The sequence below is a fragment of the Melozone crissalis genome, unplaced genomic scaffold, assembly GCF_028551555.1.
Source record: "Melozone crissalis strain CALT ecotype California unplaced genomic scaffold, PUWL_Pcris_2 ptg000019l_1, whole genome shotgun sequence".
Classification (NCBI taxonomy): domain Eukaryota; kingdom Metazoa; phylum Chordata; class Aves; order Passeriformes; family Passerellidae; genus Melozone; species Melozone crissalis.
The window spans coordinates 13,161,854-13,174,313 of record NW_026535797.1 but is presented as its reverse complement, the minus strand read 5'-3'; the positions used below and the strand labels follow the sequence as shown (position 1 = coordinate 13,174,313).

General features: G+C 43.6%; 1 protein-coding gene across 2 annotated transcripts in view; it reads left to right on the top strand.

Annotated features, from left to right (window-relative positions):
- SUFU (SUFU negative regulator of hedgehog signaling) overlaps nt 1-12,460 on the top strand; it is an 85,050-nt gene that overhangs the window by 51,408 nt on the left and 21,182 nt on the right. For both annotated transcript variants that reach the window (XM_054277336.1, XM_054277335.1), the window contains exons 8-9: nt 1,455-1,566; nt 12,131-12,265. In XM_054277336.1, the coding sequence (XP_054133311.1) occupies nt 1,455-1,566; nt 12,131-12,265 (247 nt within the window). The remainder of the gene's footprint in view (nt 1-1,454; nt 1,567-12,130; nt 12,266-12,460) is intronic.

The following is a 12,460-nucleotide window of genomic DNA, read 5'->3' as shown; positions in this document are numbered from 1 at the left end:
CCTTTCAGCTTCTGTTCTGCTGGGTCTGGGCACTGCACTGAGCCATGCTGCATCCTCGAGTTCATAACAAACTCCACTGCCATTGGGAGGCTTGATGTGTCTCAGGGCAGCAAAATGGATTTTGGCCTCTTTGAAGAAGGCAGGAGAGAGGAAAAGAGTTCTTGGCATTATCTTGTCTAAACATTTCTTTCAGTTTTTAGGCAAATTGTAATCTGAATCTGCAAACTTAAACTGAGCACCTGCTGAAACCAGGACTGTAAACACCTGCAAGGTGAAGCAATTGCATTTTCCCAGGCTGTGTTTCCTTATTAACATTATCCCTTCTTGGGAAGCAAGTTGGACTGACTCTGCACATTGCTGCAGCTGAGCTCAAGGAATTTGTGCAAATGCAGAACTCTAAAAAGAAGAATTAAAAAACCGTGGAGTCTCCCTTTGCAGCGAGATGCTTTCTCAGGGTAGAGATGTCATAGCCATTACATAGGCTTGAAATTATGCATATTACCTTTCAAATGGGTGAAGCAACATAAAATTTGAGGGCTTGAGATTTCCTGGAATTAACAATGGTTTCCACAGCAATGGCATCTGTTCTTAAATCCATGGTAAAAATTAGTTAAATGCATACAGCCTGTCTTCTGGCTTCTGTGCAAGTATTTTGAACTGCACTAGATCTCAAAAGGCTGTTTTGCCTCAGCCTTGAAATGAAAAGCTCAAGAGAGGTATACACGATGAAATTTGTATATTCTTCAAAAGATTTTTAAATAATTTGGGGGTTTTTTCTCTACCTAATTCTCACATGTCTCAAAAATAAATGAGGAAACTTCTAAGAAAGGCAGGAAAGCTTCCTATTGAAAGTATTTGGCCAGTAGACATTTCAGAAAAAGGCAGAAGTAAAAAGACTGCATCTGAACTGCATAATTTGCAGCTTATTTTCAGATGTGAGCTTGAGGCTAAAGGTTGCCCTGCATAAAAATCCCTCCCTTTATGAATCTTGTTGTAAATTAATCAACAGATTTCCAAAGCCAATTGCAAAAAACTTGGAAACCTTCATACATTCATCTGGGAAAGGAATAAGTTCCTCTTATGCCTAATGGGAAAAATTATTTCCAGTACAAAGGTTTGGAAGTGTCAGGAGGTTCTATGAGAGTTAGAGAACCAACAAACACCTCATTTATGAAAATTTACAAAACTACTCAGAATTTCTTCATCGGGAGGACTCAGTACCGAAGATTCCAGCTCTCCTTGCCTGACATAACAATGAAGCCCAAACAAGGGAATTCAAGCTGGCATTATAAAGTGAAATAAGGAAGTTCAGGAAAGTGCAGTTAAGTGTTACCCCATAACATTTCTACACTTCTTTCTGAAGGGGAAGAGTTTAGATGAAACACACCTGGTATCTTCTTGTGCCCGTGTTGTTTCTGGGGATTCTAAATCATGTTAAAAAATTCTCTTTGCAGATACAGAGCAAATCAGGGAGACTTTGCGGAGAGGGCTTGAGATTAACAGCAAACCTGTCCTACCTCCAATCAATGCACAAAGACAGAATGGGTTGAACCTCGACCGAGCACCGTGAGTTTCACCCTGCACATTCACATGGTGGCTGAGGGAGGCTAAAGAGCTCAGCATGGAAAACAAAGTTAAGGTTGGGTGGGAAAGGACTTGGCAAGGGGAGAGGAAAGCTGGCAGTGAACACTTGCAAAGTGCAAAGATGGGTGGAGAAGAGTTGTTCAGGCTGGATAAATGGGCTAGTACTCAGGAGGGCAGCTTTTTAGAAGGGTTTTGGACAAACTGTGCTAATGCACAGTGGCTCTGACTGTTCTGTAGAACCTGCTGTTCATGGTCTTCAGTGTTTGAATTCAGACTGGAGTGATCCCTATAAAAAGTACTGTGCTGAAAAGTGCTATGGTATCAGTAGAGGTAGGTGGCATAGGTGACTGCTGATGTTTTTTCCTGAGTATTTTGTTTTCAAGCTCATAATTACAAACCTTTCAGTTAAAATGTTGATTTCTTTTTCTTTTTAAGTGACTTTGATCTTGCCTTGCTTAAACAGGTGGGCTCTGTCAGTAATTACATGCCAATAACACCTGGGTCTCTAATAGCAGTAGTCTAACAGATTATTTAAGTGGGACTAGGGTGGCCCATAGATCTCTCTTGTAACTTCTGACTTAAGTGAATCTATTACCTGTATGTCTGTCTTTCTGGGCTTCTCCCCTTCCCCTCTTAGACTTCAGGTGCTAGTTCAGTGCCTTCCAATCAATTTTAATGTTCTCATCTAAATGATACAGAAAGACACACATCTTTGCTGCACTCTTTCTTCTTGGTATTTCCTTTGGTTTCTTAGTCTCTGATGAACATCTCTGCCTTCTGCTTTCAAGAGTAAAGATCAGCAGGAAATCAGCACTTCCCTGTAGTGCCAGGCAGGGACAGCACCCTGGTCTGTTTCAATTCGTGTTTCATTCTTGATTCAAACATTTCATGAGAAAAATATTTCTTGTTACTGTACTTACTTGTTCCATTTTGTGAGTGACTTCCAATTTTCCGGATAAATGAATGTTTATGAGTTGCCTAATCCTTTGGGGGAAGTATTATGTGTCAAATGCTGATTCTTTTTGCTAATATGTAATATGAGATATAGGTACTTATATTAAAAAAAATCTCAAGTGACTTTATTATTGCTTTAGGAATAATCTTACTTTTGCCATATAGTAATTATATGGAGTCAAATTCTGATCTGACTCAGGTTTTGAGTAGTATTTCTCTGCCTGCAGGTTGGTCACATTGGACCGTTGGTTGGTCCCACTGAAATAAATATAAAATTGTACCATGTGAATTGCACAAATCACACCCAGCCTTGGAGAGCTCAAAAGTACTGGGCAGCATTTCTCACAGATGCTGGGCTCCTGCATGGATCTGCTTGCCCAGTGTAAGCTCTGAGTCCTCAGTGGTTGAGGGTGACCACAAACATTTTGGGTGCACGTCAGGTCAAGGAGGCAGCTGGTGGGTAAGCCTTAATGCTGGGAGGCAGTTGATGCTTAGATAAGAGAGCTTTACGTTATTCAGGGTGAGATAAACAGAGATACATTTGAGACAGAGTGGTGAAAGGTTAGCAGAGGTCTAAGATGAAGCACACAAATATTTACCTGGGTTTTTAACTGTTCTGAGACAGAAGAAGGCAGGTCAAATTCAGAGCCTCACATCTGTAACAGTGCTCTCTGTTGCAAATCTCTCTTACCTGCAGCAGCTGCACACTCACCCTGCCTGAAGCCTGAGTGGCAGGAAGGGCTGGTTCCCAATGTTTGCCTCCTAGGAGGTCAGTACATTTCTCTGAGGTCTGTGGTTACCACTGGGGAAACTGATGGATCACCTGTTTCCCCATAAGTACTTCAGTTTAGGAAAGACAGCTATCAGCTGTGTTACTGTGGTGATACTGTTGGAGAGATAGGGGAAATCTCAGCTTAAAACAGCAGTGTGTCCTGATACTTTCTTCCTCCATCTTACTAGATGCTGCTTTGAGAGGGGTTTGGGAAAGGTCTTCTTCTCCTTGTGCAGTTGTTTCTCCTCTCCATGTGGCAGATACAATGGGACTTGTTCAGTGCATTGACCATACCAAAAGGGGTGGTTTGTGCTGGAAAGCAGTGTTTACTTACAACCTCTGACTAACTAGTACTTAAATCAGACCTGATGATTACTCTTACTGTGGCTAAATCTGATCAGTCAACGCATTTTCCAGAACAGTGTGGTATAGATGAAGCAGAAGAGGAAGATCTTGTTATGTTTCCGCCTTCCTTAACACACTGTCTCAGCATGTCTCATGCATTTGAGCAAAATTGCTCAATGTGCAGTAAGTACAAGAGCATGATATGGAGACTCTCATCTCCAGCTGCTGCACAGGAATGCAACTTAGGAGCTCAGCTTTTGCATGCAGTAATATATCTACATCCATAGTCCCTGCAGGTACCTGCAGGGGTAAAGGCTGAGACACAAAAGGCACAAACCCAGTGCAGTTATAACTCTTCCATAGAACTCCTGAGCACCTGACATGAAGGACATTTCTGTCATTTCTGCACATGGATCTAGTCCTTCTGGTGCAATCCTTGCTTGCATTGCTTGGGCCTGGTAGGGCTGGGACTCAGGTCTGTCCTGTGCTGTAAATCTTGTGTAATCAAAGGCAAGTAATTTAGCTATTGAGCTTCAGTTCTGAATCAATAAAATGGGACTAATAACAATGTCATCTTCTTGAGGCACCACAAGGATAAATATGTTAATGATTACGAGGTGCTGCCTGACGGGAACCAGGCTGGTGTGTAATCATATCCTGCACTGTACACACCAAATCATAAAAAATCAAACCTGTGGTTCTTTGCAAGGATGCTGTGAATAACTAGTGCATTAGAAGTTCTTTAGGAACTTGACCGAAACACTCTCTTGGGGCATGGCAAATTGTTTCAAATCTGCTTTCTGTAGGGAGTGCTGCAGAACCCCAGGCTGTCAAATTTGCACCCAGCTGACAGTAGGATGTTAAAGTCTGACACAGACTCTAAGGGCTTTGTGTAGAAGAGGAATGTGCTGTTTATTTATCATGGATTTGCAACCACCAACTGCTTTCCTAGTAGCTTTCTTCCCTTTCTTTTATCCTAACCCTACCACCCACACACAATAATCTATCAAGGTTTAAACCAGACAACCTATTCTGCATTCAGCATCACAAATAGTATCAGAAATACTCAAGCTTTTGAATATTTATCTGTATAAAATGTAGAGGATCCAGATTCCATATAGATTTCCCAGTCTTTGTATAGTTACAGTTTCCAGTGCTTATGCAAAAACCTCATATTATTTGGTTGCAGATAGGACTTGATTCAGTATTTTGGCTCCAGCAAAGCATATACTGACATGTTAAGCATGCATATTACCAGTTGTTCACTGTCCCAGAGTCCTAAAAAAAAGTTCCTTTGAGAAAAAGCTGGTTTCTGTCAAAACCCTGCTGGGCAGCTGTAGTACTTTGATTCATTAGTGTTATTACTGTAGACTGTGTAGCCCTTTTTCTCCTAAGGATATGAATAAAAGCACACTTAAAGCTTAAAACTGCATTGGACATCTGTTTCTCAAAATGACTGTTGGCTCAGTTCATAAGCAGCCATTAAATCAGTTTGTACGTATTAACAAAGGAACATGTGAATTAATCTTTGGAAACATGACTAATCATTTTGAACATAGGTAACTGAATACTCTCAATTACCACTTGGAGAAATAAGACGTGCATGAATACCAGTGTGCGTTTCAGTGGCACATTATTTGTTTCTTAGGACCCATCAGCTGAGTAGGTGCTGCTGAGACACACAGAAAAGCAAAGCTCCCAGTCCTCTGAGTCGTGCAGATTGTCTCTTGTTGGATACAGAGAGCTGTTACCCGTAGGGGATGTTTAAATGTCAGACTAAACACTGCTGCTGTCAAGCCCTCAGTGGGCTGGAAGCTCCAGATGTCAAAGTTCAGTGACACTTGTGGAGTCTTGCTTCGATCACTATTTAATTTCTTGATGTAATAATTTCTGGGGCCGAGTCTTTGGTTGTCTCTGGTAATTAGCTCTGTGCTCTCCTGTGCAGTAGGTGAGTAGAATCTCCATGTTACAGATTAGGACAGCAGAGTTAATTTGCCACAGTTGCAGTGAGAGCCAGCATTGGGATAGGGGAATTCTTGACCTTTTCCACCCCTCAAGGGCCCCCTTGATCATGCAGCATTGCTGAAATTGATGTTTTTCTGCCTCTTGGCTGACTCAGACTGTTCCACTGTGAGTCAAGGCATGGAGTAGAAACCTAGTGCTAGCACACCGCATTACTGCATGTGTTGAAGCTAAAATTATCTGTGATTGTTGCATTTCATTGTGCCAGAATTCAGGTGTGCCCACGCACACCCCAGTGTCTGAACATTAGGTTTGAGTGATAGAAAAGGGTCTCCAAAGTCTGTATTAATTTGATAAGACTTTTCCATCATGTCTCTGCTGTTTATAACTCTTCCCCTTCTCAAGAAGGATCAAGTGGTGTGGTTCACATGCCTGACTCTCAAATTTCTGTCTGGGATTTCCCAGGTAATTGTGCTGGTCCCTTATGTATGATGTCCCATTTGTCCAGGGACCCACAGAAACCTCAAGTCCCATCTGCATTCAATTTCTAGGCAGAAAGAGAGTTTGAGTCTAGGGAAACCTGAACATATGGTAGCCCTGTAGCCATGTGCTAATTCCATCCAGCCCTGAACCGTTTCCAGCTGTGCAAGGAAATGAAGGCAGGTTCCTGGCAGAGTAGGGAACAACCCTCCGGCAGGTGGGGCTGGCAGGACTGTCCTGGCAGTGACCTGCTGGAGCTCTGCACTCTGAGCATCTCAGGTGGTTGCCCTCCCCTCATGGGAAGAGGGAGGAGTTGTGTCCAGAATTCCTCCTGGGATAACCCCAGACTATCACATGGTGTGCCTGGTTTGGAGCACATGAGTAATAGTGGCACTGCTTCCAGGGCTGGAGTCCACTGCTCCTGGAGTTCTTGGTAAATAGGGCACACAAATGGAGCAGCACTGGGTTAGTGCACATTAACAAGCTCCATCTGAGCAGCGTTTCTGAGGAAGCTCTGCCAGTAATACCAAAATGTAGGATTTGCTTGGAGGCGAGTCTGCACTTTGCTTCTCCCTGTTGCACTGGGTTTTCACTCTGCTTTGCTTGGGCAGAGGGAAGCTGTTGTCTTTGTAGCTGGTTTCCTGTCTTCAGTTCTTGGAGGCAAACTTTACATAAAGAGGAGCATTTCAGCATTCTCTGAAACTGTCTGGTTCTGGCTAGGCTTTCTGATTCTGCAACCACTAAGCAGTAAGTTTCCAATCCAGTCCTGCTTATTTAGGCATGCTCTCTCATCGAGTCACCATTCAGTGGTATCCTGGTTGAGTCAGGAATGCTGAATGGAGGGAGGCAATATACGTTAGGGAGTGTCTCTCAGCATGAGGCTGAGTGCTGGGTGACAGGATTGCAAACTAGGAAAGTAAGTGTCTGGAAAATCAGTGTCAGTAGAAGTGCAAAGCAGTCACCATGCTATTAATTTGCACTCCTGCATAGTTTTCCCCATCTAAGAATCCGAAAGTACTTTGCAAACATTGACTTAATCCTTGCAACGTCCCTACATGGAAAAATGTCTCGGTTTTACAGGCAAGGAACCTGAAGCATAAAAGAGTTGTTTGACTTCTCTCATGAGTCTGCAGGGTGCCAGTGGCACAGCTTAAATCTCTCAATTCCACTTCAGCTGCAGGTCTTGGAACAGTCTGGCCCCTGCAAGCTCTGACAGTGGTTATTATGCAGCTTTCCAAAGGGATATGTGAGTGGCAAGAAGATTGTTGCTACTGGCATTGTCCTAGCAGCCCTTCCCTGCCAGGAAATGCACACAGAACATCGTCACCATCCTGTTTAACCAGGCTGAGGAGCACCCAAGTCTGAGCACTCGGAGTGGGCTTGTCTCAGTGTGACCACGGCAAGAACTGTGTAACCATGTCCTCCCCAGTTCTGCACTCGCCTCTGTGCGTGCCTGACGGGTGCTGGAACTCTGTGTGCCAAGGTGCTTAGGGCTCTTTCCCACAGCTGCTGGTTTGCCCTTCAGGGGAGACTGTGGGAAAGAGACTGAAAGATTGTTGGCACTTAAGTGATCTTTGACCATATCTTCATGAGGGAGTGAGGAGGTTTGAAACAGCCACGGTTGGAAAGGGAAGAAGGGGGAGTGGAAGGAGGGGGCGGGAGGGGAAGAAAGGAAAAGTGGCCCGACCTTTCTCTCTCAGCTGTGCAAGCCTACACTGGTGGTTTGCATTTGCTAACTCACAGTACTGAATTTTATATGGGGGGAGCAAGGAGCAAGGACAGAAACTAACTTCAGTGAGGCAGTGGGCACTCACTCCTGGAAAGGGCCCCTGCCATGGCCAGCTTCCAACAGCATGTCCTTTGTGGTTTTGATACCTGGCAAGGTAGCTTGGAAATGCAGCAAAATTATGCTCCATATCAGCAACAGAGCTTGGAGGGGAACTGAGACTTCCTTCCTTGACAGATCCATGAGATCAAGCGCTCTGATCATAAAGCAAAGCGCAAACGCAAGAATAAATAAACCTTTCTTAATCCAATCAACCTGGTTATTCTTGAATCCCATAAAATAACTACCAGTGGTTGCTTGAGGAGTTGCTATAAACATGACTTATAAGGAGGGGACATCCAAACTTTGTGCAACCTAGTGATTGCATTGGCGATTTTCCAGGATCCCCAGGGGCTGCTGCTAATTGGCATCAAATTAAGTAGGTTGCAGCTACCCTCATCTTTAATACAAAGAGAGGGCCCCCGGGAGGCTACAGGTTCCAGCGTGTGGCCTTCTCACATCAAGAAGGAGCACAGCACACTGGGACATAGAGTCTCCTCAGGCCCTTTGCCCTTGTTGACAGATCTGGGGAAGCTGCAGGCCACACTGGACACCTTTACAATGGCTTGATCATGCTCTCTTTCTTAGAAAAAAGAGAAAAACAATCAACTATGGCTTTGGTTAAGTTCATGTTAATCAGCATTCATGAGACTTAACAAAAAAACAACAAACATAATTTCCTCCCTCTCTCCTCCACCCAGAAGCAGACTACTGGTAGAAACTGAGGCTGGAAAAAATAGTTGAAAGTCAGCTAAAGTCACCTTGGTAACTGCAGCAATACACTTGCCCAGAACAGGAGACATCAAACCCAACTACAAACAGCTTTAAAGAAACAAAAAGAATGTAATCATCTAAAGAATTAATCTGACAACTGCCCACGTTTACACCTCCCACAAGCTCCCAATCAGAGGGAAATGCGCTTTAATCTCCTCCAACTCCCCTCCAGTTTCACAAAACACTAGATGCGCAGTCTTTAAACTGGGGCATTTCCGGCATGCTGCTTCCATTTAAATCTGCTGCCTTTCCTAATGCAGCAGCCCTGGCTTTTGCAGAGTTGTTTTTTCTGGACACTGAGAAACATGAATTTTTTTGTGGGGGTTGGACAAAGTATTAAATCTGGCATAGACAAAGTTTGCAACATTTTTTGTGATAGTCAGCTAGATCTTAGTCATAACAAGTAAAACTCCACTGACTCTTGCTGCTGATTTATTTGGTGATGGGGTGGAGGAAGCAAAGACTTACGGGTAACTGACAGTCGTAAAACCAGGGATGTTAGTGTTAGAAAGCGAACTTTTTCTACATTTTTTTCTGAGTCTGAAAACGACAAGCTGTGGATGTCAATGTGTGTTAGGATATGAGCTTTTTATTAATAACAACCTAGAGGTCCTGCTGACCCTTCATCTGGGTGATCACCCTTTGGAAGGGTCAGCACAAGGATTTCCAATCCCAAAGAGAGAATTTTACTGGGTCTTTCTTAGTCCCCATGTCATGCAACATTTTTCCAAGTCTGAAAATGATGGCACTGTGACCTCCTAATGTGTTATGTGCATTCCACTATATGCAATTCTTGTTTAGAAAGGTCTGCCTTAGACAAAAGGTTATTTGGTTTCTGCTATTGGAGTTTCACCCTTAATTTTAAATACCTGAAATTGTGTGAGCTCCTCTGAAGGGAAACAAGAGACACAGAGTATGAGTATTTTGGAAAGGATTAATCCTTTCATGTCATTCACAGAATTAACTACCATTTTGCTTCACCTTTTTGACAGAAGGGCTGGTTACTTATTAATGTGAAGTCATAATTATTGACAGCCGTAAAGTCATGACAGTTCCATTTGATAGTTATACATTAGTCAACATCTTCTCTTGAGCATGTAATGACAAACAGCATTTGCTGGTTTTAATAAGACTCAGAAAGCTTTGCCCCTTGCCTGCAGAATTATTGTCGTCATTCCTATTATTGCATTAACAACCGGAGGCTGTTCCCCCTCCGGACTGCAGCCCCATTGTGCTCGCAGCTGTACTGGCTAGCATGGTGGAAACCTAAAAACCCACCTTCAGCTCAGTGGGATTTGGAGCCCAGGGTTGTGGGGAGCTGTCCTGCAGCTCTCTGTCCTGCTGAAGCACAAATCTCACACCGTGGATTGCCTGTGAGGCTGTTCTGGGATGTCCCCATGCCTGGCACGCTTAGTCCAGGTGAGCAGGGCACAGTCTCTCGTCTGTAGCAGTAACATTGCTGTAAAACTCCTGATCCACTCCACAGTGCCTAAACTCTGGAACTGCATTTAGGAGCGCAAGTTTATGGTTTGTCTGAAAATCATGCGTTGCTAATGGCTGACCCTTTTGGTAGGGGCTGATAAATGAATGATTGGAAGCTGTAGACCACAGGCTGACTTTCCCACAGCTCACTGTGTATATAAGATCTGATAAGGAAGTTGAGACAAAGCTTAGCTTAAGGTCAACTGATCATTAATCAACTGTAACTGCACTTCTCAGGTAATCAGCCTGAAAAATGCTGGCCTGCTCCACTCTTTGAAGACCCCACCTAGAAAGAGCTATAAAATGTTTGCTGAAGTAGATTAAACACAACTTTAAGTGCCACACATAGACTACAAAGCATGCTGTGTCTTTGCTTCAGGGTTAACCCACTAAACTGACACTCTGCTGACTGTCAGTCCATCAGCCCACCCTGTGCATAAGCTGTATCCTGATGTACCATGTCCCTGCTGGATTCATTACTACTTTTGTGTGTTGCTGAAGAAGAAAATAGGGCATGTTTTACAGTTTTTATCTTGCAGAGAGCTGAGCTGCTCTGTTATCTTTTTTCTGCATGTCTCTGACCTGGCCATGCAGTGTATTTCAGGTTGTACCATGAGATATCAGAGTTTAGCTGTTTCAGAGTGGGCACTCAGCAGCATGGGTGAAGGGCTCGCGTGGGACTGGGTGACCTGGCAGAAGCAACAGGCTGATCTGCACTGAAATTCACACTGAACTGCACTGCTATGTGTGTGGCTGGTGGGAGTAATTTTGGGACAGCTCTCAAAGGTAAAATCAAGTAAAGGTGTCATCTAGGTCAGCTCATGAGGGTGAAGCGGATTCTTCACAATCATTTCCAGATGTACACTAAAGACAGTTCAGCTTGGATGGAGGAAGGATCCAGGCTTGTTTTAACAATGTTCCCAAATGGAGCCACAGCTTGATACCCTTGTTTGGCTTTTGGCTCTTGTGGCACAATGGAGGTACATTGCAATGTGGAATCTGAGTGCCCTCCTGCTTTCCCTGTCCCTCTCCTCTGGCGATTCTGTACTGTAGAAACTATCTTAACAAAGTCTTACCTCTGTTAAATTCTTGTGGAATGCCAGGTGACAAGAATATAAATCACTTATCAGACACTTCTCATCAGTCCATGTCATCCATTAAAGTCATAACCCATCCTGTCCTTTATTCTTTGTTCCAGACTGTCAAGTAAGGGATCATGCTGGTGCTCTTTGAGCATATAAAGTGTTTATGGTCAAGTATTTTGAGATAGATTGTTTTATTATCTAGAGGATTTGGTCTGGCAAAGTTCCTAATCATGTAACAACATAACCATGTTGTAGCTTCAGAATATGCTGGTCTTGCAGAAATGAAGGAATAAGAAAGCAAAGTTACTATTGTCCTAAAGCAGCCTGACTTACAAGGTAGAAGAATCTATGAATCTCCTGCTTGTCACATGGAGAGTTTTTCTTCTGGCTGTTGCATTTGGTGCTGGATGAACCAGGAGATTCTCAAAGCCTTTTGGTTGAACTGTGCAAAAAAAAGGCACAAAGGACTGGACAAGTCTTTCCTGCAGGCCACTGCCTGAAAAATCCTGAAGAAAAGCAAAAGCAGGAGGAAGGACACACCTGGTAATTCTTCCAAACCATTTTGTAGTGTTTGGAGTTTTGGAGACTTTAGTTTTGCTGCAGTTCTTTCCAGAATTTTTTTTTTTTTTATACTGGGAAGAGATGCACCATGTATATGCATCAGTTCAGATCCTAGGTTCAAACCAAGCTGAGGAGCTGCATGCTGGGACTGGTAGTCTGAGTGAGGCTCTGTCTCTGCAGGAATGGTGAAAACTCAGATGTGTCTTTGTCTTCATGACAGTTTTTTCCCCAAATCCTTCCATATTCGCAATCAAAATAGCACACAGTACTGGAATCCTGAATCTGTGCGTTTATCTGTTCTCTCAGAAGCCGTAAGGACAGTTTGGAAAGCGAGAGCTCAGCAGCCATCATTCCTCACGAGCTGATCCGCACGAGGCAGCTGGAGAGCGTGCACCTGAAATTCAACCAGGAGTCCGGAGCGCTCATCCCGCTCTGCCTAAGGTGAGTGAGCAAAGCCATCCTCCTCCACAGCCTGTGCTGACACGCTGCCTTTGCCTTGTGGCATTGTTTCACCATACAGACATGCATGCAATGGGTCTGTAAAGGCCAGAGCTTAGATATTTTGCCAAAACACATTAAAAACAGATGATTCTTTGCATGATTCTGTGCTCATCATGTTAAGATTGTTTCTCATTC